This window comes from Lissotriton helveticus, chromosome 10, assembly GCF_964261635.1.
Source record: "Lissotriton helveticus chromosome 10, aLisHel1.1, whole genome shotgun sequence".
Classification (NCBI taxonomy): Eukaryota; Metazoa; Chordata; class Amphibia; order Caudata; family Salamandridae; genus Lissotriton; species Lissotriton helveticus.
The window spans coordinates 1,023,512,207-1,023,540,189 of record NC_136071.1 but is presented as its reverse complement, the minus strand read 5'-3'; the positions used below and the strand labels follow the sequence as shown (position 1 = coordinate 1,023,540,189).

General features: G+C 42.9%; 1 protein-coding gene across 1 annotated transcript in view; it reads right to left on the bottom strand.

The window, feature by feature from the left end:
* Positions 1 to 23,273, bottom strand: part of SEM1 (SEM1 26S proteasome subunit) — a 40,240-nt gene extending 16,967 nt beyond the window's left edge. The window contains exon 1 of the mRNA XM_078663720.1: positions 23,118 to 23,273. Coding sequence (XP_078519846.1) covers positions 23,118 to 23,193 — 76 coding nt within the window. The 5' untranslated portion in view covers positions 23,194 to 23,273. The remainder of the gene's footprint in view (positions 1 to 23,117) is intronic.
* Positions 23,274 to 27,983: the final 4,710 nt, after the last annotated feature.

Here is a 27,983-nt window from a genome sequence, read left to right as displayed (position 1 = left end):
TGGATAGATATAGTGTAGGTGTTAGGCAGGGCACTGGCTAGTTTTGGTGCCTTTGTTGTTTTTTTACCAAACTGGTAGCCTTTGTAAAAAGCACTATGTAAAAGCATCCATTTTGTCTTCTGGCTACTATCTTACTGAATTCCTGTACTGAGCATTGAAATGTTGGTTCTTCCTTTATCAATGGTTTTCAAACTTTAAAATATTTTTTTTTTAAAATGGGCAACCAAGTGTTTAACAATTATTCTAATAAATTTGCAATGTTTAAATATTTCTATATGTCTAACATTTGAATATTGCAGATATACTATCCTTTTTAAAAAGCAGTGAAATACATGATTGCCACACATTCTATTCTAGCTTGAGGAATATATGGAGTCCCTTCCCTTTTGAGACCTACTCCGAGCCAATACAGAACAAGCATTTACAATGCAATGGTCTCGGCATTGATAAAGTTAGAGCTATTAGCATTGCTCATGACATTATTTTTATTTATGGTTTTGTTTTTAAAACATAAATAAATGGTATTGTCATTTACAATGCCAATAGCTCAATGTAATGTAAAAAGGGCCAATATCAAGAACATCATTGAACAAGTAAAAACATTCTTATATGAGCAACTGATGCACAAGTGCATAGTGGTTGGAGTCTTTAACACCCGAGACATGGGCAGTGTTAGGCAACCCAGGGCGACCATCAACAAACTTTATTACAAGCTTGCCTCAAAGAATTTGACCTGGGATAATCCAATTTAGAAAGGACCAAAGGGTGCAAATCAATTCACAATTTCAAAGACATATCAACTCTACACTATATCTTTTTAAGTAAAGACCTGCTAAAAAGACGAATAACCTGTAAGGTCCAGCAAACAAGTGAGTGACCACCTCCCCATTTCCATAGATATCAACATAGGAGCAATGACGCACAATAATTACAAATTACAAATTAGCAGGCTGCTCTCTTGATTTAAACGTGGGACAGTTAACAAAAAGAATCAAATGGAGTCCAGCCAGCATGGATAAGTGCTCGTCAGAAAATGCCCCCGGAATCCCGCTGCGGTCGCACCGGATGTCAGGCAAGGTCGCCTGTGACGGGGGCGGGGCCGCGTCCGGACCAGAAGAGGAGGCAGGCGGAGTCAATGCGTTTCGTGGCCCGGGGCTCCTGTGAGCGGTGGAGCCCCGGGGCCGCCAGCAGGAGGTTGCGCGCCGCGTGTTGAGAGCAGAGTTCCCCGAGATTGGCCAGGTAAGTGCCAAAGGGCTGGGGGGGGCTTGGTGCACTCGTGTGTGTGTGTGTATATGCTCGTGTGTGTATGTATGTGTGCGACAGTGACTGTGGCGGGGCGCCTCGGTGCACGTGTGTGTGCGCGCGTGGGGGGGGGGAGGGTGTGTGTGTGTCTCTGTATGTATGTGCATGCGTGTGCCCATGTGTGTGTGTCTGTGTGTATGCGTGTGTAGTGTTTTGAGCTTCCCAGGGAGACAGCGCCTGGCCACAGCGCGCGTTCGCGTGGCAGTTTCAAATCGCCTCCAAGGCGATGCGCGTGGCCAGGATTGTCTCCTGGGAAGCAGACACGGCCACAATAGGTTCTCAGCGAGAACGCGCTTCCGCGCGCTTAGCCGAGACCTAAAAACTAAAGGTGTTAGTGATGGGCCATTACAGAGTAGCTTAATGATACTCATTTTTTCAACTTGAAACAAAGCACTTTATCAGCATGAGCCTGGAGCCCCCCCAGTTTGAAGACCTCAGTACTAGATTTAAATTCTTTTAACAGGACCTTCTGCTTGCATTTACCGGATTTATGTGTAATAGATTTTAAGCACAATAGCTTCAGTGCTGTCTATCTGGGTGTTAAAGCATGTGTGCTCTGTGGTGATTTTTAAAGGTCAACCCCATTGCAAGGTGTAGGTGTTAGAGCACATTAAAAGCACTGGGAAGAGAAGCCAAGTCAAAGGACAGACTAAGACATACGGACGTGTTTACAGCCGAACAGCAAGGCACTTCTAAGCCTTAGTGATGTGAAAGAACACAAAGGCCTTGAAAATATATCCACTACAAGCAAGAGACGGACGGAGTTGGATTCTACAGACCCATGATGCTCCCTCCACAACTAAAGCAAGTCCTCCAGCGCCATTTTAAAGAAACTCCTTTTTATGTGCTGCATCACCGTATTGTTGGGCATTTTACTGTGCTCCACTTGGGGTATGCCTAAGATATACTTAATGACCAGACGTTTGCCCTCTGATTGCACACAATAAATCATGTTTCTTAAGATGTATCCTAGTTGCTAGATTAGCGATCAAATGAGGGAACTAAATTTCTAATGCTTCCCACTTAACTACAATGTGTTATCTTGGGCAAATGTTCTATTCTACTGGGTCTTTATTCCTTTACCTGTCAAAACTGCTTGCACTTGAGAAACAGTACTCCTGAGGCGGAAGCCGGGAGCAGATCTAATTTTAAAATTGTAGAGTGTCACTTTTGATTGTATTCTCTCTTAAAACTTACCTTTATTTGAGCACTTGCTGCATTGACAAACCCTCCCTGGCTAAACGCTGCACAGCGGATCCTAACGCTGAGAGCAGACCTTGGAGCAAAACAAACATCCTCGGACGCCATCGCTGGCGTGCACCGAGGCCACACCCCCTCCCCGAACTTCCTCTACACCAATAAATGTGCCTCTGGAGGAAGCGCAGCGGACGGGCGCGCCTAAGGCAAGCCCGTCTGCGCCCGTCCGCGACAGGCCGGGACCAGGGGCCACAACCCTCGTTTCCCCAATTAGTGATATATTAGGTAAATCTGCTCTGGTATACTCCCGCGAAGAGTTGCTCAATCTCAATACTCCCAGTCCATCACATCATCCTCACTGTGCTATAGTAAGTCCTTTAGACACCATGGGCCCTTTTAGCTGTCGGAATTGTAGATGGAACAGTATTAAAACGGAGTGTCTTATATCTGAAATAACTCTCACTCAGGATTTCTCTTGCATCTATGTTAATGCTAGGTCCCTTCCAAAACATTCTATTGAAATATGGGATATGCTACAGGAGATTAAACCTGACTTTGCTTTTATCACGGAGACCTGGCTTAGTGAGCACAATACCCCTGATATCACGGCTGCACTACCCAGTGGGTATAAAATTATCAATTTAAATCGATCAATTAAGAGGGGTGGTGGAGTGGCTATGATTTTTAAAGACACTTACCTGTCGTCAAGAAACAGTTACGCAACTAGGCAAGCATGAAGTCCTGATCTTCTCCATCTCTATCAATACGCAGGCGATCCTTGGAGGTGTAATTATTTATAATCCCCCTAGTAGTACGATTGGTTTTAGCACTCAACTCCTGGAACAAATTCTTCCTGTTTGTCTTAAACATAAAAACATTATAGTCCTTGGCGACTTCAATGTTCATTTTGACCTTCATGACAATCCCCTAACTAAACGCCTTGCAACCGATATGGAAATCATGCAACTGACACAGAAAATAGCATACCCCACACATGGAGCAGGGCATATGCTAGATCTTATCTTCACTAATATACCTAATATTATCATTACAAATATAACTCCTTTGACTTGGACGGATCACTATAGGATCGAATTTAATTTGAACCTACCTATAAAGAATAAAAGACCTTTCGTTCAGTCGACAAATTCCACAAAATGTTGAAAAAAATTCTCTGTGGGAAAATTTAAAGAAGACTTTGATTATAATTTTAGTCCTGGAACTTCCAGTGAGGAAGAAATTCGTCAATTGCTTAGCAACATTGAGAAAGCGTTGGATCATTGTTCACTATCCCGTACTATAGATCGACCTAAACGAAAAATCTCAGAGAAATGGTACGGCTCCGATCTAAAAGCTGTAAAAAGAAAATGTACCACATTCGAACACAAATGGAGACTAAGTAAAACGCTCGAAGACAGAGCTACTTATAAACATCAGCTGAAAGTATACAACACAGCTATACGCAAAGCAAAGAAAGACTATTTTTCGCAAAGAATACTAGACAAAAAAAAACTCCTCAAGGAGCTTTTTAAAATAGTAAAATAACTCTGTAACCCACCGTGTCTCACCTCAAACTTGACTCCCTCACATGAAAACTGCTCCAAAATTTGTGATTTTTTTTAGTGAAAAAATTGATAAAATCTATGCTTCCTTTGTAAATAATAGCCAGGACCATGTAGAGTATCATGTTGATTCTACTCTGCAGGCCAGCTGCTCTACTTTTGGCCCTTTTTCTGAAGAAGAAGTTAGCAAAGCTATGCCAGAAATCAAATCAGGATCACCATGGGATGTCTGTCCACACTATATCTTCTCCCAGCTTACACCCGTAATATATCCAGCAGTTACAAAAGTTCTTAATCTTTCCTTGGACCAAGCTGAATTCCCAGAAGTCTGGAAAAATGCAGCTGTAATACCACTATTAAAAAAAGCCGGCGCGGACATAAACGATCCAGCCAATTACCGTCCCATCTCACAGCTTCCATATCTATCAAAGGTTTTAGAACGATTGGTAACTAAACAGTTGTCAAGCTTTCTGGAAACCAATAACCTGCTGGTTGTTTCTCAGACTGGTTTTAGATCGAATAACAGTACTGAGACAACACTCCTGGCTGTGATGGACGATATTCGAATGCAGATTGATAAAGGCAAAACGGTCACCCTGATATTACTTGATTTATCAGCGGTGTTTGATACCGTTTCCCACAAACTGCTAATAAATATGCTAGCTGCTAAAGGAATACATGGTAAAGCCCTGAACTGGCTGGAGTCTTTTCTATCGAATAGATCCCAGTCCATCTGTTTAGGAAACTTTACCTCCACTCCTCGGAAGATCAAATATGGGGTGCCACAGGGAGCAACATTGAGCCCAACATTGTTCAATGTTTATGTTTCTTCATTGGCATATATAGGCAATAAATGGGGTATCAATATCTGCTCTTATGCTGATGATACTCAGTTGATGGTAACCCTCAATGGTGAAGAGGACGCCAAAAACAGGTTACATAACTGCCTGTCAGAGCTATCTAACTGGATGCATGGGCACTACCTGAAATTAAATGCTGACAAATCAGAAATTCTTTTATTCGGCGGATCCAAACACCTTTGGGACAGCTCTTGGTGGCCAAATACTTTAGGTACTCCACCAAACCCAACCCTGACCGCTAGAAACCTGGGAATCCATATGGACACCACTTTATCTATGAAGCATCATGTTACCACAATCTGTGGCAAAGGATTCGCCATATTAAAAATGCTGAAACGTGTTTTTCCCTGGATTCCGATGGAATGTAGACAGATTTTAGTTCAATCTTTACTGACTAGTAGGTTGGACTATGGCAACTCGCTGTTTGTTGGTATGGCGGATTATTTATTTTCAAAACTACAGCTGGTCCAGAACGCGGCAGCCAAAGCTGGCTGTGATAAGAAAAAGTACGATTCTGCTACAAACTGCCTGAGAACGTTACATTGGCTGCCTATGAGGCAAAGAGCAGTATTTAAAATGTTGTGCATTGCTCATAAAACTTTGCATAATACTGGCCCTTACATCTTGCGGAACAGAATCAAGCTCTATGCCCCAGTTCGGCATTTACGTTCACAAGCCACAGCTAAAGCAGCCACCACACGAATAAAACTATCCAGGATGGGCGGGTGTGCCTTTTCGCACCTTGCCGCTAAGTGTTGGAATGACTTGCCTATCGATCTTCGATGTACTGATAGTTACCTCACTTTCAGGAAAAAACTAAAAACTGCATTATTCCCTAAATAGAATATATAGTAGTCCCTGGTAATTTGTTTATGGTTTACTGTTTAATTTTAGCGCCGTGATATCCTTGTTGGATGCGTGTCGCGCTTTAGAAGTACATATAACTATAACAATAACAATAACTTGGCTACAGCCTAAAGCCTAAGGCCTATGTGTTGTGCCAAACAACTTGGCATTTACACAAGTGTACGTAACTACTTGAAAACAACACCACCATTTTTAAAACATTATTTATATGGTGTTCTTACTGAGACCTAAAGCTTTCCAGCTTAAGTCCCTGTGAGGATTGGGAGGTAGGTGCCTATATTGGCAGCAGCTGTTTGTTGCTGTCCTGCCTCTGCAAAGGTATGTTCAGCACTGCACCGAAACTCCTACAACGCCCCTCAATGTGTTGAATACATGGCATTAATGGAAGAATAACTATCAGAAAAATGTCTACAGGCAAAAGGAAGCGCTGTCTTTTCATGTTCTTTAACATACCTAGATGCTGCCAAAGTAAGAAGTACTGCTGAAAAATGGTTTTCACAAAGCCCCCGATTTTCTGCGGATTATATTCACCGTACATAAAACGCAGGTAAGCAGGAAGCACAAGAGGGTAATGAGAAGCATAGCATTTACCTTCAACATCAGCTCAAATGTGACGTCCACGGAAAGTAAAAGGTAACGGAAATGCCCACTATGAGCTGACTTGTGTGGACTCCAAGAGGCCCAGGGTGCAAAATGCCAGAGACATGCCCGACTGACAGACTTTGATGATTCTACAAGGCCTAGAATGTGCAAGAGCCAGAGACAAGGCCCAAGGAAATGCACGAGGAGGCAGCAAAGCAAAAGTAATCGGGTAGGAAACCGAGGGGCAGAACTGAGAGAGCTTCCATTCCTCTCCTCCCCGCTCTTCAGTCTTTTACTTGGCAGTCCGATGGGAGCGCTGCTATCCTGCTCCATGACGTGCAATTTAAAGTCTGCAGAAAAAGCTATTCGACTTTGTATTTTAACAATCTCAATTTCATAAATAACAGCAGCCTCAATGGTGCTGTTGAGCTCGTAATGACAACCTCCCAGCACCATACACTTTTAATGACAATACTGAACTTACAATGTCTAAGAATTGGTTTATACACTGTAGGGGTACAGGGCTCATGCACCTGTACCCTCACCACAGGTATAGTGTACCGAGCTAAAAGGGTGGCTTACCTATGCCATGGCAGTGGGTTGTAGGCATGGCATAGCAACAGGAACTGTCTCTTTCTAAAGGTACAGGGCCTCTGAAGGCGGAACAATAAGTGCTGCAGCCCTTAGAGGCCTTCCCTGGTCACAGTGCCCGTGGTAGCTGTGGTACCTTTTACAAGGGACTTACATGTGGCCAGAGAGCTGCCAATTTGGTTTTGCAACAGTACAATTTAGGGAAAGAACATAGGCCGAGGGTACCTGGTTGGCAGGAACCCAGGACACACCCAGTCAAAGTACATCAACAATTTGGCAAAAAGCAGGGGCAAACCATGCAAAAAGAGGGCACATTCTTACAGTGGTTTATCAAACATTCCCTGCTCAGCTTAAGTACAAGGTTCTACACTGGCTGCACAACATCACTCGTTTCCCATACTCAGCGGTGCAGGATATTCTGATGGTTTGTAGGGTGGGTTGGGTTGGCCCCGTAGCAAAGAGTTTCTTGGGCAACTGCATGATTGTTAATTTCAGGTCTCTTGCCATTGTACAGAAGTTCCTGGCCAACTGACGCCCTTTTGAGTGGATTGTGAACTTATATGTTCCTTCTCCCCCCTCCAGTCAAGGTTTGCAACTCCGACTCACCTACGTAGACCATCGATTCCTTTTATAGAGACTACTACTAGTGAACGTGCTAGTTACCATCCAGCCCTTTTGACTAAGTTGATTAACAGTTACCTCATTCTTTCTGTTCTTGGAGCTGGGACTTCATTACCAAGGCCTTCAAAGCTAGCTTCCCAAACTCTTCTTATGCACTTCACTAGAATCTGGCCAACAACAGCATCCAAGCTGACCCGGATAATGCTTCTAAATCCATGCCTGACCTTGTGCGAATACCCCTTGTCGCCGCCCAGTCGCTTGCTGCGGACAAGGCCCACCTTACGACTCCTGCCCAGCGGCCATTGGTCCCAACCCACAATTGTATTAGCTTAGAGACTGCTGTCCAACTCTGCTGCCATCGTCAGTTGGAATATTATTGGGAGTAAATCAAAGCTAGATGTTCTGTGGGGGCCCAATTCATTGACAATCATGCACATTGTCTTCGAGGAAATGGGGCGCCTGGGCATGTACTTAGGAGCAGTTTTAAGAGTTTCTGCATCCCTGCAAATCTAATCATGAAGGTCTTGGTCTCATGTTTCTCTGACCCTAACCCCACCCCTTCAGATGGCTGACCAACAATTGGAACTTACAAAGGTACTTTCAGATATGTACTCAGCTGTCGCCGCCCACATGGCGGTGATGTTCAACAACTGGGGGGGGGGGGGGGGGGGGGGGGTACAATAAAATGATTGTGGAAGAACATACTAAACTATTAGCTATGTTCAAAGATTTTTTTCAAAAAAAAGGAGTTCACGAAGACTCCTGCAAATGCCACTATGAATGGGTGGTTTACACAGCATTGCACAGTGGCAAAAAAGAATCTTCTTAGAGCAACCAAAAAAGGAGCAAGCTGAAATAAGGGCATGCAGGGCTCAATATTGTCTTGAAGTAATGCAAACTAAAGTTACCTGGGGGAATTCTGGCACCTAGTAAGCCAAAGTGGCAGGAATCTAGGGAAACCAGCAGAGACATCTATTATGCACTGTGACTGGGTCACTCATTTTAAGAATATTTACTCTGTTCATATGAAATTGATTTGGTCTTTACCATCACAGAGGGAGGCATTGTATTTATATAACTCTCCTCTTCTATAGTTTTTACAGAGACTACTTTTGTGGTAGTGTCATTGAAGCAAGGGAAGAATCCTGGTTCAGGGGAGAGGAGTTGGCCTAACGGCTAAGGTGCTCGACCTCGGAATCTGGGTTCGAGTCTCGGTAATGACGCCAAAACCTCCTGTGATTCTGGGCAAATCACTTAATCTCCCCGTGCCTAAAAATGCAAGTGTGTGTCCTCATGTAAAAAAAAAAAAAAAACAACGTAACTTGTGCTATGTAAAGCGCTCTGATACCTGGTTCGGGTCTAGTTCGCGCTATATAAAACTCTACAGAAAATATATATATATATATATATATCTACCCAGCCAACCTTTTTAAATTTGACCCCAATACATGGGTTTCCAATATTAATACTGTCTCCAGTGAAACAGCTGCAGGGGCAGTGATGTCAGTTACTTGGAAACGCGAAGAGATTGTCCCAATCTATAAGAAGGGAAGTCCAAGTGTCCCAGCCAGCTATCACCGAATTAGCCTCTTGGACAACTTGCAAAAGAACTTTTGTAAACAAGTCCTGGAGAGACTTTTGAACTGGATCAATGAAAATCAGTTTCTAGGCAAGTTTGAGATCCAAAAAAATGATGGATCAATCAGGTCTTCCGCTTCCTTTTGGTTAAGTGGATGACTGTAAATGTTGTAGAGGGGCCACTTTTTGTAGCCTTTATCAATCTCCGTGCAGCTTTTGACCTGGTTCCCAGGAAGAAACTTTGTGAGGTCTTATCCGGGATGGGTATTCCTTGCAATGTGCTATACATCATTATGCAGCTAAATTAGGAGAAATGTGCTAGGGTTCCATTTGGTGTGAAAGAAGAAGTAACCCAGATAATTCCCATTAACTAGGGCCTGCACGCCAGGGTTGCGTTGTGGCTCCTACCCTTATCCTTCTTTATATTAACTACTGTTTCAGGTTAATGACCAAGTGAGCCCATGACTCCCCTCCCCCTGTAGCAGGCCAGAAAGTCCTGGCCCTTTTTTTTTTTGCCAACAACACTTTTGAGATAGAGATAGAGAGATAGATATAAATCAATGCTACCAAAACAAAGCAAATGGCTTATTCCAGGGGGTAGGAGAGCAAAGGGCACTATAAGCGTGAGGAAGAAAACATTAGAAAGGGTCAGGGTATTTGACTACTGGGGGGTTCGGCCAACTCTGGCTCCTGGATTCCACAGATCCTCAAAAGCTTGCATTTGTTAACCCATAGAGCAGGGGCAATTCTTAGATGTACCAAAAAAGGCATAATGGCTCTCGATCCTTCTTGCAAATGAGATCTAGATGTACCAGTCAAGGGATGCTGCTCTATATGGTGCTGAACTATGGCGATATTGCCACACTGGTACATTGCTCTCCACACCACTGGAGTCAAGCTATCCAGGCTGATAAAGGCTGATAGCCAGAAACCGGTCCTTGGATGCTTGATTCCGGTCTGGGAAAGACATGGCTTGGTAGTTCGGACTGGACTGTTCCCATGAGGCACAGGGTCAGAGCTGATTTGCATATAGCCAGTGTCTAACCCAGGGTGGTGTGGAGTGCAAAAAAACGATGGATTTAGGCCCAGATCCTTGTACTGGGATGAATGTATGACATTGTTCTACATTCTGTCCATCAACTGTGTTTTTGCACACTGGTACATTGGGCACTAGTGAGAACAATTTCATCAGAGCCCTAACTGGATTAGGGGAAGGCACACCCTTGGTGCCCCTCAGATTGGATCTGGACCTCAACCCTGTCCCTGAGGCGGCTGCCCTCAGGCGGTTACTTTATTTTGTGCACATTTGGGCTACAAAAGAACTATGCCCCTTTAGAGGGCTTGTTGACATTTTTAAACTACAATGCTCCAAGAAAATCAAGTGGCTGGCCTAAATAAAAAAAAAAAACATGATACGAGCTAGGCCTAGCTCATTTTTTGGTATTGCCCTCTTTCTCTCCTGCCCACTGTGTGGGTGGTGGTTAAATCAAGCTATTGGGAGTTGCTGCCCAGAACTAATTGTCCAGTTGCACAGGTAGCCTCTCAAGGCGCTTTTTATTGCACAACTCTGCACCTAGGGCAGAGGATTTCTTAAATTGTGTGTGTCCGGTGCGTGCTTGTTCATCGGTTTTGCAGTTTGGGTATGAAACCCTCCCAATTGCGGTGTACACTTCATCATGGGAGCCTGCAAAGCCCGGGCACACTCCGTGTCAACCATATATCCTCTTTGAGAGGAATATTTGTTGTTTTTTCGCCCTAAATATGCTAAACCCAGAACTAGGTGGATTGCGTGCCCATTTCAGCTCTTGGGACTATCGAATCGAGTATATGCACTTAGGATTGGCAGAAGCGATTCCTCAAAGGCGATTGTGGTGACTGAAGCCAAATTTCTTTTTGTGACTTGGGGCCATATGTATCAAGCAGAATTGCATTCGCAAACGCCGAAATGCGCAGAATTTCAGCGTTTGCGATCGCAATTTTGCCAAATGGTAGGTATGAGGCAAATCTGAGTGCAAAATAAGGAAGAAATCGCAAATTTTGCGATTCCTAAAGGCAATGTAAGAAGCACCAAAAAAGTGCAATTTGGCCTTCAGGAATCGCAAATTACCACCAACCTCAAGTTGGTGGTAATTTGCGATTTCTTTGAAAAATTCACTTTTTTGCATTTTTCAAAGTGCTATGTGAAGCACATACATGCCTTTAGGACATGTATGTGCGCCACATGTGCACCCATGCTTATTTCAGGGGTGCAACAGGGTGTCCTTTGGACACCCCTGCACCCTTGAAATTGCAGTCTCAATTTGTGATTCACTAATTGCTAATCGCAAATTGAGAATGGCTTGCCATTCATTCCTATGGGCCTCTAGGCACATAGGAATGAATGGGGAGGTATTCCTTAATTGCGAATCTCAAATTTGAGATTTGCAATTAAGGAATATGTAGGATTCACAAAATTTATTGCAAATCCTACATACATAGCATTTTGGGATTCTCAAATAGCGATTTGCAAAAAATTGCTATTTGAGAATCGCAAAATGACTGATAGATTTGGCTCTTGGTCCATTAGACATGAACGGACTGTTTGACTCTGAAGATTCTAGTACACTGGGATCACATATTGAGTTCTTTTTAGGAAATTTCCAATATCATTTACCACCATTGCATTGATGAGTATTTTGGAATGGTTGGTTTTTATGAATTTTTACTAACTATTATTGCTTTTATGTTGCATTTTTTATGTCCGTTTTTATGTCTTGATGATGGAATCTATTTTCAATCTGATGAACTTAGACTTTAGTGGAACAAGGACTAGTAACTTGAAATAGCAACATAACCCCACTTAACAAAAAATATTTGAGACAATGATCTAGATGTGGACAATATTGTCTCACCAAAGCAAAATAAAAGATACATGGGTGGTAAAAGAAGCTGGACTACTTTGGTTAACAATTACATACAATTTCTAAACGGTTAGCTACAATGCTGGCAATACCACAATGCAAATTGAAACGCAAGTGAACGGGAGTGGCAAGGTATGTATTGAGACCGCATTTTCACCTATACATGATGCCATCAGAGTTGAAGTCTAGCAGGCTAGGTTAATGTGTGGCTAAAATGGCATGCATAACTGAAAGGTTTAACTACATAAGGCCTGAAAGAGCAACTTTGTGGGCTTCCTCTAGAAGTCGGAATTACATTTAAGCTGGCATATATAGCACGCAAGGTTTTTCACAAACACCACCTAGACTGCCATCACCTCTGAAAAATCTCTTGTGGTATCAAAAATTTGATGTTTTGATAAACATCTCAACACTTCTACAAAGTTGGTGCTCAGTACTTTTTGGGTGCTGCTTTTGCTATTTAGAACTTACTACCAGTTGACTGAGATGCTCTAAGGACCTCCTATAAATTTTGCAAAGAACTAAAAACACTTGTGTAAATGCTATCAGAGTTAAATCTCAGTCACTGGCCTCCTGCTTATTCGCTTTATACACTGCGCTCCCTTAACCCCATATCATCCCTTACTCCCCTGAAGTAGGTTCCCCACATTTTATCTCTGCCTATTATCACATCTTACTCTACTTCTGCCTTTTCTCGGATCATAAATCCTTAGCTCATTTCTACCTTGTCTCTCGCTGGATGGTCGCTCTTAGTTTCCCTTCTCCTTATTATTCACTCTACCTAGGCAATACTTGACTTTCTTCTATATCCTACCATTGCACTTCCATGTCTCATATTTTACCTTTCCCTTACTTTGTGTATTTTTATTACTTCTACCCCAACTCTCCATGTAATGTTTGGATAATTTCTGCCAGGTCATTCTACGTTAGGTTTTTCCACCAATTCCTATTTTACAAACACTCACTTTTAGCTCTCCTTTATACCTAAACTTCTGAACCCTCAGCCTTCTACCTCTTATCCCTGTTAACTTTCCCACAACAATTAGCTGCTATGTTCCAATTTCCTTTATGCACCATATTGATACTGGCTTGAACTACAGTCATTATCATTTTGACTTTGCACCTTAAATGGTTACTTGATTGTTTAAAGTGTGGGTTTATTGTTTCGTAGTACTACACATTGACAGTTGTGCTGTGCTTCATAAAAATGAGACATTAATTAGTAAATGGCTGTTAGGCAGATCTCCAGGAAATTAGACAATGATGCTTACATTTAGAACAAATATCTGCAAGAAAGACTATTTTAAAATTTAGAAATTTCTTAACTAAGGATTCTTAGCGAGCGGGGAGGCCACTTTACTAGGGCCAACAGATATTTAACCAGAATACTGCAATTCTGAAGATGCTATTTTGAGACTTTAGGTATTTGTTGTGCTTGAATTTAGCTTAAAGCAACAGAGGAACGCTTTACAAGTTGCATTGGAGGGATACAGATCAGTATTTTTCATAGAAGGGAGTTCACACATTCTGAAAGGAAGTGGATCAAAGTAGTTTGTATTGTAGCTCTATAGTATAGATTGGACAGGAGAACGGTGGGGTACAGCTGCATAGTAGGGGCTCATTCATGAAAACAAGGCAGTTTTATTATTGCAGTTTTATTTTATCAATAATGCAGCTATCTGTGCTTGATAGTCTTAAAGCCCTGCATGGGAAACCAGCCATCAACACGATCATATTATCTTCAGATGTGGCTGCGCTTATTTACACATTTTTCTCCAACACCCCTGCTTATGTGCAACACTCAATTTGTCATGTACGCCAACTATGCCTTCAAACTTCGCACACCACAATCAGAGAAACGCATAGGTCAATGCATAATTAAAATCCTTTCAGCCATGCACTCTAAATTGGTTGCCATCACACAGGATATGAACAGTTATCTAAATAACACATCTGGATAATCCGAAAATCTTTATCGGCCTTACAAGGCATTTGTTAGGTGAATATAAATACTAACAACATTAGGTGGCAAATGGATGAGTTGGCCAAATGGGCATGGTTTAAGGAGACTGGCTGTACCTCAAAGTTTTTGTTTTTTGATATACAAACAAATGCAGGAGATGAGAGATATCTATTAATAGAAAGTCATCTTCATCAAGATAGATCAGGATCCAAATCTTGTTGGGAAATCTGAATCTTGGTTCTGGCAATGAGAGACAAGATCTTGCATAGAAAGGGCAGTTGATACATGCTGTCTGGGTTTTATTTGCAGTGTGATTTTTTTTTCTGAGGAAGCAGTGGTTGCCAATTTGAGAGAGAAGTGACTTAGGGCCATTGCACACAGCCAATTCTAGATATAAATATTGCTGGTGAAGGGGAACAAACTTTTTCTAAAACAAAGTATTAAAAGCCGCGCAGTGGTTATACAAGACCAGAGGGGGTAAGGCAGAACATGTGAAGGTATGTGGCAAAGGCCCCTCAAGAGTATAGGGGAAAGAGTGACTCATTAGACCATCAATAGTTACAACTCAAAATGGTCTTAGGGAGCAGTTAAAATAATCGGACCAGAAAGCCGGGAAATGTAGTTGTCCTAAACGGATCCTTCTAGATAGCCAGGAAAGTTCTGCACTTTACTCTAACGTCAAACCATGGCTTTCCTCATAGTGCACTCCATTCTCATTGAAAGATGTGGAAATTATAAAAGGGTTTCTCTAGGTAGCAAAGTGTGAATTGTACACCTACTCCTTGATTAGGTGATAACAAGCTCCAATACCCCTAGCAATTAATTATAAGAAACTCATCAAAATAAAAAACGAAGTTTCCTTCTTTACTCTGGTTGTTGCTCATTTGCATGATTTAAGAGTGGAGTTCTTTCCCCTAAATGGCACAACACAAAGTGTCACTTTTTCTTGCTTTATCATTTCTAAATTGGAGTTTGGTTACTCTGGTCAGCAAGAGTCAGACTATTTTCACAATAGTACCATAAGAAAGGTAATCCTATTCCAGATCAATGAACAAGTGCGGTTAAAATTCAAACCAGAGGCCAAGTACACTATTAGGGAAAATAAAGGACTAAAGAGGAACCGTTAGCAAAGCAAACAAATATGTTAACTTTCCACTTGGGTTCAATCTAAGGATCGGGTAATTGTAATATTTACTCAGCGAGAAAGCATGGCAGCATAAAATAATAAAAATAGTACAATTAAGCTGACATATATAGCATACAAGCCTTGTTACAAACACCACTTGGACTGCTAACTTGTTCAGATGAACTTCGCGAGCCCTGGAAAGAGGTGGGATGAGTAATCAAGGCGACCATTTCCAAGTGAAATAGTGTGAAAGATCATGCCGTGCAAAGGCGTTGCAGCTTGCATATGTGCCTTGGTAATATCACTTATCTAGACAGAAGAGATGATAAAAGCATTAGGTCACATGACACCAGTAATTTAAAAAGGTTTTTGCAACAGCCTGGCCAGGACCAGCTTAAGGTCTCAGAAGGCCCATGTGCCTCCAAAACTGGAACAAATATATCGGGTCCATCAGATGTATTGACAGCATCATTGATAAATAGGCCTGCGTTTGTAGGCTCCAACAGCAGCCGGTCAATTTTTGCTGGAGTCCACCTGCAAACCAATCTTTAACTGGAGATGCAAATAAGGTGTCCTATTGACATACAGGACCGATATTGCCACATCTCCAAGAGACAGAATCTCAGACATTTATCCCTACTGAGCTTTGGTGGAGTACTTCCAAGCAGCTGATCGGATGTCCAGATGTCCAAAGGCTAACTAAGCAGTAGGCATGCGCTCCTGCCGAGCTAAAGTAGGCAGTGGTGCAGCCCTCACTCTTTCCATAAACCGTTTCCTCCTCTACTGGAGGCAGATTTGGTAAGCTACGATAGTCCAAAAATGAGAGACAATAAAAGGATTTCACTATTTGAGACAGAAGACCTATTTTTTAAAAAGTTCTACACTTTGAATTACAATTTTAGCATCAAACAAACAGTGTGAGGAAAGTACACATACCAATATATTGTTAACATTACTGCTGCAGGTTCTTCATACAGGAATCTGTCACAATCATCTTGTCTTAACAGACCACGAGTTTATTTCCAATTCAGTTAAATGTAGAACAAATGCTTATCTGCTTTCTGAAAAGTGATTCGGTATTGTAAACTACTCGCACCACGTTTCCTGAATTCTGTGCCCTCCATCCACCAACACATAATCTGCAACTTCAGACTGCCCAAAACACTTCAAACAAACTTCTGACCACACTACCTGGCCATGATGCGGAGAGTGATTAAATCACATCAGTGTGCTGCTTATGCTTAGAAAATCACACTTGTAATCAGGCAATGCACTAGGCAACATGGAAACAAATTGAGAAAAGCACTAATCCAGAAGGGATTTCTTTAACGTTTAAATGAGCGCCCAAAACTTTGAAACAAAATGATATACAAAATGATATAACTTCAACATCCGTGTCATTCGGATTTTTAGCTCAATCCCAAAAGCAAATGAACCTACAGGCATTTACAAAAGGTTTGTCGCTTAAAAAGCAGCTTACAAAAGAGAAGAAGCTTTGCTGGCCTTCCCCTTATCGTTTAAAACAAGTTAATCTATATAATCAAAGCTATGGACTTATTTATCACAATTAGGACATCTCAAAGATACATTAAAATAGATGAAATCTTAGAAAGAATTTTGTTTGGAGTATTAACAGAAGGACCTTAAGGAAGGCTATCTTGCATCTGTAGATCAGCTATAACAAATGCATGTTTGCCTCGACAGAAGAGACAAGCCCTTGCAGCGGTTACAGTTAACCTCCCGAAAAGGTCTTTGCTGACAAAGATAAAACAACAGTATCTGACCTACCCTACCAAACCTCTGAATACAAATTTCTGATGGGAGTAATCAACAATTCTTCTCTATACTAGAAAAGTGTGGGGCCTTCCATACACCCAGGAATGCCTACAGCAAGCAGTAGGACATTAGCACAACCAAAGGCAGGAGCTTGGTAATCTAATACTAATGGTCCACACGACAACAAAGCCTGTCATTGACAACTAAGAAAGCATCCAACAAGGGGCAAAACAGAAAAACTGTTTTTCTTTTTAAAACTGCTATCTGAATAAAACGCATTGTTTGAATTGTAACCCTTAACATATAACTTAAGGCAACAAACTGCCGGGTAGACGAAGAACACTGCCTCAGATCAAAGGCTGAAATGCACACTTCTTACCGCTAACAACAAAAACCCCAAATCACGTTACCTGGAGTGGCAAGCAAAAAATGCTCGCCGCAGCCTCTCAGATTTGTACATTCTGAGGGCCAATGCCCTCCGTAGATCCAGCAGCCATGCATTAATCTTGGGACCTGTGTGTGCCTTCCAGGTCATGGCAATTTTACACTTAGCCAAACCCAGAGCAAGATCCAGAAATTTGCTCAGATTCTTACGGGACGAGTTGCGTCTCGTGACTGCTAACAGGAGGTGGAGTGTTTCCACCTCTACCCACGAGTCTGCCGCTTCTGTGAGCACAGTGGCCACCTCCGACCAAAATATTTGAAAGTTAGTTGAAGTCCAGACCATGTGCATAAAAGTGGCTCCCCGGTCTCGACATCTGGGGCATACGTCCATGGCAGTAGGGTACATGTGCGCGCGTCTGTGGGGAGGGATATAGGTGTGGTGAAGGTAAGTATATTTTACCCTAGCGTTGGCCCAGACAGTTTTGGGTTGGCTAAGACACTGCTGCCATTGTTTATCAGTCAGTCCCAGTAAGCTCGCAGCGTCGCCAATGCAGGAGGATCATCTAGTCTAATGGCTGTTATGGCTCGTCGACTGCGGCCATGCGTGAGCAGTGTTTGTAGTAGGTGCGAAGTGACAGGTTCTAACCGATCAGTGTTCCATGCCTGCAAGGAAAAGTGTTTCAGTAAGGCATGTAGCAGAAAGGAGCCCTGTGGCACTCCAAATGTATCTACTAATTCCTCAAATGTTAGTAACTGCGAGTCCGCATACATGTCCCCCCATGTGTCCAGTCCGCTCTCCCTCCACGCCCCCAGTTCCGGGCGTCCCTGAGATGTTCATACTTAGAAGCCTTAAGGATGAGTACAAGAATTAAGTAACTCTTTGTAACAGCAATAGAAGGATACATCTCCACAAAAAGCAGATTTCATATCCAGGGATCCTGAGTGATGTCATACAAAGAGCAAGTCTGAGTTATCAGCAACGGTAGAGGATCTTTGAAGTGTTAAATGCAATCCTAAACTCTTACAAAAAAGGCCTCCTTGAAGTATGTTCTAAATAGGGCCTCAGTTGTCACACTGCCCTTTCAGTTAATCTATTAGCATAGCATCAATGAGGTAAGTGCATAGGTTGGTTATTTAGAACTAATTAGAAGAGGGGGACAGCAAGGCTATACAACAGGTCAGTAAATGGAAACATTCTGTACAGTTTGTCGGGATATGTGCTACATTTTGGAAGATTGGCAAGTTTAAAAGATAATACCTACATGCCTGGAGCAGGAGATAGTTGATCTGATCAGAAACGTTATTTGGGAAGGAACGAGAGACAAAACTTAAAGGATTCTCATACTCACAGTAGTTATGTATTACTAGCAAGGTTTACTCTTCTATTTCTAAGTCTGCATCAGAAGGAAACACCCCCAGTAACGTGTTGAGTCAAAATGAACGGAACCTCAAAGACAACATGTGTTATTAAGGGTACTTGCTCACCTAATTGCTCAAACAATTATTCACAAATAATTAAAGTTATCAATATATGCATAGATAGTGGTTCACTGTATCAACTTCGAAGGTATGTGAAATCAAATAGGATACAAACGTGAAAAAGACAACATGTCTGGGAATGTTATCCCAGGGGTCTTCAAAACTAGTTAATGATAGCTCTCCAATTACCTGTAAGTAACTCTTCTGTGTGCTACCCTGCCTACTAAATTGAAGATTTTGATTGGTTACTTTGGTATGTGTACCAAAATCGAAGTGGGTCCATTTGGGGAGGAAATGTGTGTATTTTCATAACCAATATGCTGCTGCTTGGAAAAATGTTTGAATTTCCAAAATATATGTAAAACTTATGTGAATTTGTAAAGCGCAGTTAATCACCAGTGAGGGTATCCAGGCGCTGAAAAGGGCAGGCCTGAGTGGGAAGGGGGGGTGATAGAGAAGATCATGCCCGTTTCGTCTAGAAGAGCCATGTCTTGAGCTTCCTTCAGAAGTCAACAAGGGAGGGGGAGGTTCCGATGTGTTCTGGGAGGTCGTTCCAGGTCTTGGCTGCAAGGTATTAGAAGGAGCGTCCTCCGCTTCTGGTCTTCTTGATGCAAGGGAGTTGTGTTCTTGCCTGGGACTCTAATGGAAGTTGTCTGGTGGATGACGAAAGTTGTCTGGTGGATTGGTAGAGGCGGAGGTAAGCTGGACCAGTTTTATGCAGAGCTTTGTAGGTGTGAGTGAGTAGCTTGAACTTACATCTTTCCCGCACTGGGAGCCAGTGGAGATTGTTGAGGTGAGGATATATGTTGTTATTTTGCAGGATGTTCAGGGTGAGTCTGGCGGCAGCGTTCTGGGAGGTTTTGAGTCTGCTCAGGCCATGGGCCATGATTCCAACGTAGAGGGCGGTTCCGTAATCAAGTCTACTTGTGATCAATCCTGGGCAACCGTTCATCTGGTGTTCAGTGGGATCCACTTGAAACTGCATTCCTAGGATGCAGTATGCATGATGAGGAGATGGCACTGATCTGTCTACTCATGGAGAAGTTGGTGTCCAGCATGATACGGAGGTTTTTGGTATGGTACGCAGGAGAGGGTCTTGTTTGGAGGGCCACAGAAGGTGTCATGGGGAGGGGTTGTGGCTGAAGACTTCGGGTTTGACTGTTGAGCTGGAGCCAGTTGTTTTTTATCCAAGCAATGACGTTTCTCATGCAGTTGGCGAAGGTTGTGTTGGCGGTGCTGGCTGAGTAGGTAAGGGAGAGGTTGAGATGTGAATCGATTGCATTGAATACTTTATTGACCCCTGTGGTTATAACGCGCCATATAAATTAAATAAATAAATAAATAAAATAAATAAATTGATGACGTGGACTCTGGCAATGTCACCAAGGGGGGCCATGTAGATATTGAAGAGTGTTGAGCTGACCAAAGATCATTGAGGGAATGAGCATATGAGTTTCTTGGATTCTGAAGTGTGTGTGTGTGGAGGGGGTGGGGGGGGGGGGGGGGGGTAGGAGTCTAACTCGTTGAGTTTTGTCCATCTGCAGATACCCAGTTGCTGAAGCTTTCCGATGAGTGACTTGTGGAAGACCATATTGAAAGCTACAGAGAGGTCAAGGAGGATAAGAGCCTCAGTTTCTCCCTGGTCGAGGAAGCTTCTGATGTAATCGGTGGCTGCAATGAGAGCCGTCTCTGGGCTGTGGTTGGTGCAAAAGCCTGATTGAGAGCGGTCTAGGGAGAGAATGAAGTTCTAGGCGTTGCGGATAGCTGAATATTAATTAATGTGGCGTTGGACACATATTACTAACATTAACTTGGTCCCAGAGCACTGTAACTATGGCTGTTGTGTATTACTCAATTAACCATGTAGAAGGATTCCACATTGAGAAAGCATGTTTAGGTTTTGCTAAGACAGTGTGCAAGAGCTATCGCTTTTGAGAGACATGGTGTACAAGGGGCTTCAAGGCCCCCCCCACACCTTACTATTTGTTGACTTCACTAGCGCTCTTATTTGCAGCCACCTAATTGGCTAGCGCATGCCAGCTTCACTACCCCTTCTTTCATGTGGAGCATGGACCAACTACTGATTGTTTCATCTTGATTAGTATTCGTTCACTGCTCAAGCTGTGATTGAGGTACTATTTTTCTTTTTTTCCTTCTTCTTCCTCTGTTGGCTTGGTCAGTGTTGCCTTTTCCCTGCCACCACCAGGCGTCCACGTGGCTTCTTCCCCTCCCTGGTTGTCCCATGTTGCTCCTTTCCCTCCCACCCAGTCATCTGTGTTGCTTCCTGTCCACTCACACCACCTTCTCAGTGAATCTTTGTCCCCTCCCACTCACCTTCTCAGTTTTGCTTCATTCCCTCCCACCCCCCTTGACAGTGTTGCTTCTTCCCTCCCACACCACCCTTTTGTTGTCTCTCTTGCCGCACCCACTCCAACAATTAAAAAGGACCACGACAGTCTTAGCACTTCAAAATATGCATTTTAGCAGCCTTTGGAGCACGCAGGATCTTCATCTCCTTTATTTTCCCAGAAACTAAAAGTAGTAAAATGATGTTGATTGAAAGCTAAGATATTAAATGTGCACTAAGAACCAAAGCTCGAAAAAAAAAAAAAAAAAACTAAGCCTTGCGGCTTGAACTGGTAAGAAGAGTTCTTGTGGCATATTTAGATAACATTTACTGACACATTATTATTATTAGGGAGATTTATAGAGCGCCTGGTTACGCGCACCGGCGTGTCCCCGCGCTATGACAAGTGGAAGTAAACAGTCCAAGCCACCCTCACCACATACTGTCTTACAGTGTTAAAGCATTAGAAATAAGTGATATTTTTATTGCTGCATACTGATACTTTATCAAACTCAAAAGGGTAAAGAGAGCAGTTGGCATTACCAGCGTTTGTGCTATGGGACTGCAAGTTCTTTAGGCTGCCTTGCTGTCTAATGAAAAGGTGATTTCACTCGTTATACCCTAAGGCTGGGTCAACACATCTGCAAATTATAATAATCTGTTACTTGGGACCAGTCTTTTTCATACCACCTTTACACTGAAATTCAAGAATTCCTCAACTTATTTTCTTGGTGCTCTCTTCAATGGTCTGTATCCATGTGTGATTTCTGTTAACGAACAGCGCAGCCGGTACCATGATGCATTGTGGCTGTTTTACAGGAACTACACTGATTTAGACCATTATAACACAAGCAGTTGTCCCACTGCCAATGCAAAACAAATTGACTGCGTTGCTTTTTGATGGCAGGGTGGCCAATTCTCTATAACAAGGCATAGGGTAGTGTGGTTTTTTCCAGAGTTACATATTAATGCGGTTTGTACTATTTAGTCTAAACACAGTACCTAGCTACATGGTGGTCTGTTTTTCTGTAGTAACAAACCAAGGCATCTATACTGTGATGTCGAAAAACATGAAGTTCAACCATCATAGCTCCTCTCCGAAAGCTAGCCTATATCAGCTATTAAGATTTCCAGTCAAGTCTTTGGGACTACATGTTTTCCGCCCACTTTCACAAACAAGACACAAAGAACGTTTCAAGCAGATTGTGCATCCCAGCTTGAAATGGACATACCCATATTGTAAACGGACCTCTATTCTTTAACGTGATGGAAAACTGGCTCAGTGTTTAGCAGCGAGATACACAAACACGTTAAGGGCGGGGAGCAGGTGGACAGCACACCATTACTGTGCCCACATGACCAACATCAGATAAATGACGTAACCTACAAAAGGGGCTTTCTATAACGACCTGGTAAACAGAAACAGAAAATACCAAACTGGTGTTATGGTGGCTCACCCACATTCATTTCTCCTCCGAAAGAACCAGTTTATCCAATCGTTTTTGGAAACTCGGGAAAATCGTTTAAACACTACATGCCAAACCTCTTGTAGCGCACTCATAAAAACACAAATGAACTGACTAAAAAAAGTTCCACAGTGAGTTAAACCCGCATGCAAAGTAACTAAAACGCACCTTAGAGACCAAAGCCTCAAAGCAGAAAATGCTAAGTCATGCATACAGTGGGTCGCCATGTTGTCAGGATGCGGCTCTTCAAAGTACAAGTATTGGAGTAGAAACAACATTTGCATGAGAACTAAACACACCACAAACGATCCACCATTTAAGCTAACACTGCACGAAGTTTTATTAAAATTGGTCTGCAACAGCTCGAAAAGCACAGGTCTCTCGTTGGGAATGGGTCTCCTAAATCCCTTACTACTGCGGCTTTTATTTTAGTGTGCACAATCAGGAGAAGGCTGTTGTCTGCTCAGCCTACCCATACCCCAGCCAGCTAGAACACGGTTAAGACGTCATCTTTACCTTCTGCGGGAAACTCCTCAAATTCGTCGTCCTCCTCCAGCAAACCCAGATCCACTGTCTGCTTTTTATCCGACATTACTGCGCTTTAGTATAGCTCTTCCTCTTCTCCCTGAACCATAGAGAGGAAAACAGCGGCGTAGAGCTGACGTGAAGCACGCGTAATACGTTAGAAATACACTCTATGACCGCCGCTGAGCATGATGGGATTTAGGATGACTGACCGAATGTGTTTTGGTAACTGCAACTTGTCAGCTTTCAGAGACCGATATATTTTTAAATAGTGCATTGTTTTAGAGTTACGTGTTATAATTGTGATTACCTGCAATTAAACGAGTGTACTGGCATTTTGGAAGCAGCTACGCTCTGATTTTATTTATTCTGTTCGGATATAGCACGGACGCGTTCTAGGTGCATCAGAGCGATTTACCAACAGTCATTGTGAGACTATATTTGAGATACAGCAAAGGAAAAGAACAAGCATTTGCCATGCAATAAAGAATGAAAAAGCAGTGCATTATGTTGCAGATCATGGTGAAAAGACAGTCTCTCATCTCATTGAACTAATGAACTCAACATATTGTAATGTGTGACATTTTCATAATTTCAGTGTAATTATGAGTGACATTTCAATGACTATGAGTGACTTTCGCGCAAGCAAAATCAAGCAATGAAGACCAGGAAAACGTAAATATCAAGAATTGCACCCATTAGAGCAACAAGGCATTCTAAGAAGATGTTACAACTGCTGGAAAGCACTAGAAACTGAAGCACCGAGTGCCCTTCTAAGCTGATTGTTATACAAAACGAGGACTCGGATCTGCACCACTGTGATTGAGAGTGTGCACCGCGCCACTGCAAACAAAAGAACGTTTCTTTGTAGATTGCAGCAAAGTCAGTTATTGTAGTAGGGTCAGATTATCTGTTGAGAAGCCAGCGCAGTGTGCCTGCCACTTTCTCACCTCAAGCATAGAAAATAACATAATGACTGCTATAGTGGAGGCGGGGAGAGAAGGAGGCGGTTGAGGACTGTTTTAAAGATTTGATGTCCTCACTTGAAAGCACCCATCATCGTTTCGCTGGGTTACTGAATGTAGACTCCACTACCAAAATTGTGAGCAGGTATCCGCTCTAAGTAAGTAAATTCTTTATTGTTCGGTTAATTAAAACCACTACAATTTATAGCATTCTACAACATTTAGAACAAACTTTTAAAACTTAGACAAGGAAATAAATAAGAAGAGGACGGGGAAAGGAGATAAATGAAGAATTTCTGCAAAGAGTCAAACCAATTACAGCAAAGTTTCTGCGATACCAATTTGTCTTTCAGCAATGTTCTTACGACTCAATGGGAATCCGGCAAGTGGCAGCATGCCTTGTTTTTTCTGCGAAACTGTCCAGGAATTTTACTAGTCTACAGATCAGTTGGGCGTCCGCTGAACATAGGGTCTGGACTATCGCGGATCGGCAGGTGCGGACTCCGAGCTCGTTGAGTTTATCCTTAAGCCAGTACCGACGTCCATGGTACATAGCAGGGCAAATACAGACTATATGTATAAAGTCTTGGTTACCTGCACCGCAAAGATCACATTCCGTTGTTGCTTGTGGTCTCCATCTAGGTTGGTCTAGTCGTGTGGGTAAAATGCCCAGCCTTAAGTGGAGAAATTTACGTTTGAGGTTCAACGAGAATGCCGTGTCTAAATAAGGTGCTGGTGCGGGCCTTGTGTACGATTTAATAGTCATCCAAGCGTGAGTCCGGGTACTAAAAGTTATTTTGTCATTGAGGAACTAGTGTTTCTTAGCAATCCTTTTGACTACCTGGTTAAACGAAGGGACTGGCAGTTTTGTTTCCCACAGTGCTCCGAGCTCAGTTTCCTCTAATGAGGACTTTAGGTATTTTGAGTACTCAGAGTTCGGGCTTGTCTGGATTGCTCCCCAGAGTGCACCATTCAGTTTCTTCTCCTTGTTCCTCCATACATTGTACCAAAATTTAATGGGCTCATATTTTTTCAGTAAGACCTGAGATTGTAATCCGAGTTCAAGTCTGACTTGCGCTGGGGAAGAATTATTCGGTAACAACAGAACCCGTTTGTATACTTTAGTTTGTATTTTATCCAGGAGGGTAGCGCTTTTCCCGTGGTGCAGAATGCTCCCGTATGCTAATGTGGGCAGTAATTTGGCTTTCATTGCAATTAGCAAAGGGGAGACAAGAGGGCCCTATAGCTCGACTGCCAAGTTGGTGAAGGCGTGCAATAAGTGGCCCCTTTTCTTTCAACAGCTTTGAGATGCACCAGGAAATTTAAGTGTTTGTCTAGATGTACCCCCAAATATTTATAGTTATTGACGGATTCCAGCTGATCGTTGTTTATTCGGAAAATTGGTGGATTTTGCGTCGTCGTGACATGAGCATAGTCTTTGTTTTCTTAATATTTATTGTAAGCAGGTTCCTTTTTGTGTAGGCGGACAAGTCGTCAAGCAGACGTTGGAGGCCAATTCTTGTCTGGCTCAACAGCACCACATCGTCCGCGTACAATAAATGCGTTAGACGAAGGGTGCCTAACCTGGGAGGATGCGCGTTAACCTTATCTAGGCTTTCTGCCAGGTCACTCATAAATAAATTAAATAAATGTGGGGCCAGAACGCATCCTTGCTTTAGTCCGTCAACAGTGTAGATCTTCCTGGTCAGACGACGCCCATTGTCGATTTTCACCTGCATCCAGGTTTCAGTGTAGAGGTTAATAATGGTCAAGAGAATCGAGTCCGGTAGGCCCTGATTTTTTAATTTTGCCCATAGCATTTGCCTGCTGACACGGTCAAATGCCGCTTTAAAGTCTACAAAACAGGTGTGAAGGTCAAGGGAGTTCTGTAGACTTTTTTCGGCAATAAGGCAAAGGTCCATGGCATTCGTCGTCGTGCCCATGCCGCGCCAAAAGCCGGTCTGATTCAGTGGTATTTTATTGTTCGTTTCTGACCGTTCAGCCAGGTCTGCCAATATCAGTGACGCATAGTTTTTTGATTCAGCGTCGAGGAGGGCAATCAAGCGATAGTTGTTTGGATCCTTACGCTCTCCGCCTTTATAGATTGGAGATATAATGGCTCCCCTCCAGCTCTCAGGAATACCGCCTGCGTTAGTAACTGTTCGAAACAGTAAGTTAAATTTGCTAGCCCAGTACTGCGGATCCGTCTTGTAGATGGCTTGTGGGACGCCGTTTGGACCTGGGGCACTGTCTTGCCTGCTTTTCTCAATTATTTTTAAGATGCTTTGTTCAACATCATACTTGGGCCATGATGCTATTGGTCCAGTGCCCTTTGCGCTGTTCCCTTGATGGACTGGAGCAATGACTTCCCGTTCTGGGTTATCTGTTGCTTCAAAGGGCAAGATGGTAACTGCACTCTGGCTGTTGATTGAAAATGTGTCCGTTAGGTGTTGAGACCATTGCGATTCAGCAGGCCATGCTTATTGGTTGGGCTGCCCGGTTTACAGAATTAACTTGCAGCCAGAAGGCCCGCGAGTCGGCTCTCTTGATGTTATGCAGTAGTTTAGACCAGAACTCATTTTGGAGATTTTGTTTTTCAGTCCATATTAATTTCTTATATTGAGTCCTGACCTTACGTACTGCTGACCAAACACAGGCATTTTGGGCGTGACCACGTGCTTGACGTATACGTTTTTTTAAGCGCCTCTTTAATGGTAGTGCTGATCTGTTAAATGCGTTCTTAAATTTTGAGGAAGATCTAATTATGTTACTTGAGTTGGTCCTAGGAAGCTGCATCAAGTAATTATTCCAAATGATTGGGCTCAGGGCATTCTCAGTCAGGAGGTCTTCTAATAGTTTTTTGGCATCATTGGCTATTCGTGGGAGGGAGTCACTTGTCCACTTGAGCCGCTTCAGATTGATGGTTGTAAGGTCGCCTGGTAATATGGGAGCTGATTCGAGTTTGGGTATTTCCGTCGCGATCTCAAGATGTTGTTTAGAATGATCGCTGTCTAAGGAACAGATGATATGGAAGTCTTGTATTTGACTGAGCAGGGGTAGTGTGACAAATGTATAGTCCAGTACCGAACAGGAGTTGTGGCCTATATAGGTCATTGAGGGAGGGTTGTCTTGGTTAGTTCTTCCTTTTAGTGCTCGGAGTCCGAGATTTTCGAGGTCCCACATAAGTTGTTTACCCTCCTTGTCCTTCACTACCTGAGGAACTGCCTGCGGCAAGACGTTCCAAATTTCATTTGCAACGTTGATGTTGACTTCGTCCTCCGGTACTTGTAAAAGATTTGAGTTGAAGTCGCCCGTGAGGATTATCTCCCAATCTGGGTGCTCCAAACGCATGGTGGTGATTACCGAAATAATACGTTGGAATCGTGCTTTTTTGGAAGATTTTTTTGGGTTTGCGTAAATATGCATTAAAATTAGGGTTCTGGTTATGGCCGTTGTTATACTCTCTAATTTTAAGATTTGCATATCCGCCGTTGAGTCAGGAGTTTATGTTGCTCTGATCTTTAAAGACGTTGATATATAGACAGAAAGGCACCCACGGGCTCGCCCAAAGCGCTGGAGGCGAGCCGCGCTTACATGGAAGCCCAAGCGGCCGGGTATGTCAATTGGGTCGGTTTGCCACGTTTCCTGTAAGGCTATATTTGCATATGGGTCCCAAGTAGCGGCTTTGCCGTTTTTGTTCATGATGTCTTTAGCACCCGCAATATTCCAGGAAAGAATTTTTATGATGTGACTTACAGTGTTAGTTGACTTACCGGGCGTTCAATTTGAGAATAGCAATTGCGGCTGGAGATGATCGCGGTCTGCTGCTTCAGCTCCCCTTGCTCCTTGTAGGACCGAATGCGTTGGTCGACTCCTTGGTGCGAGATTTGTG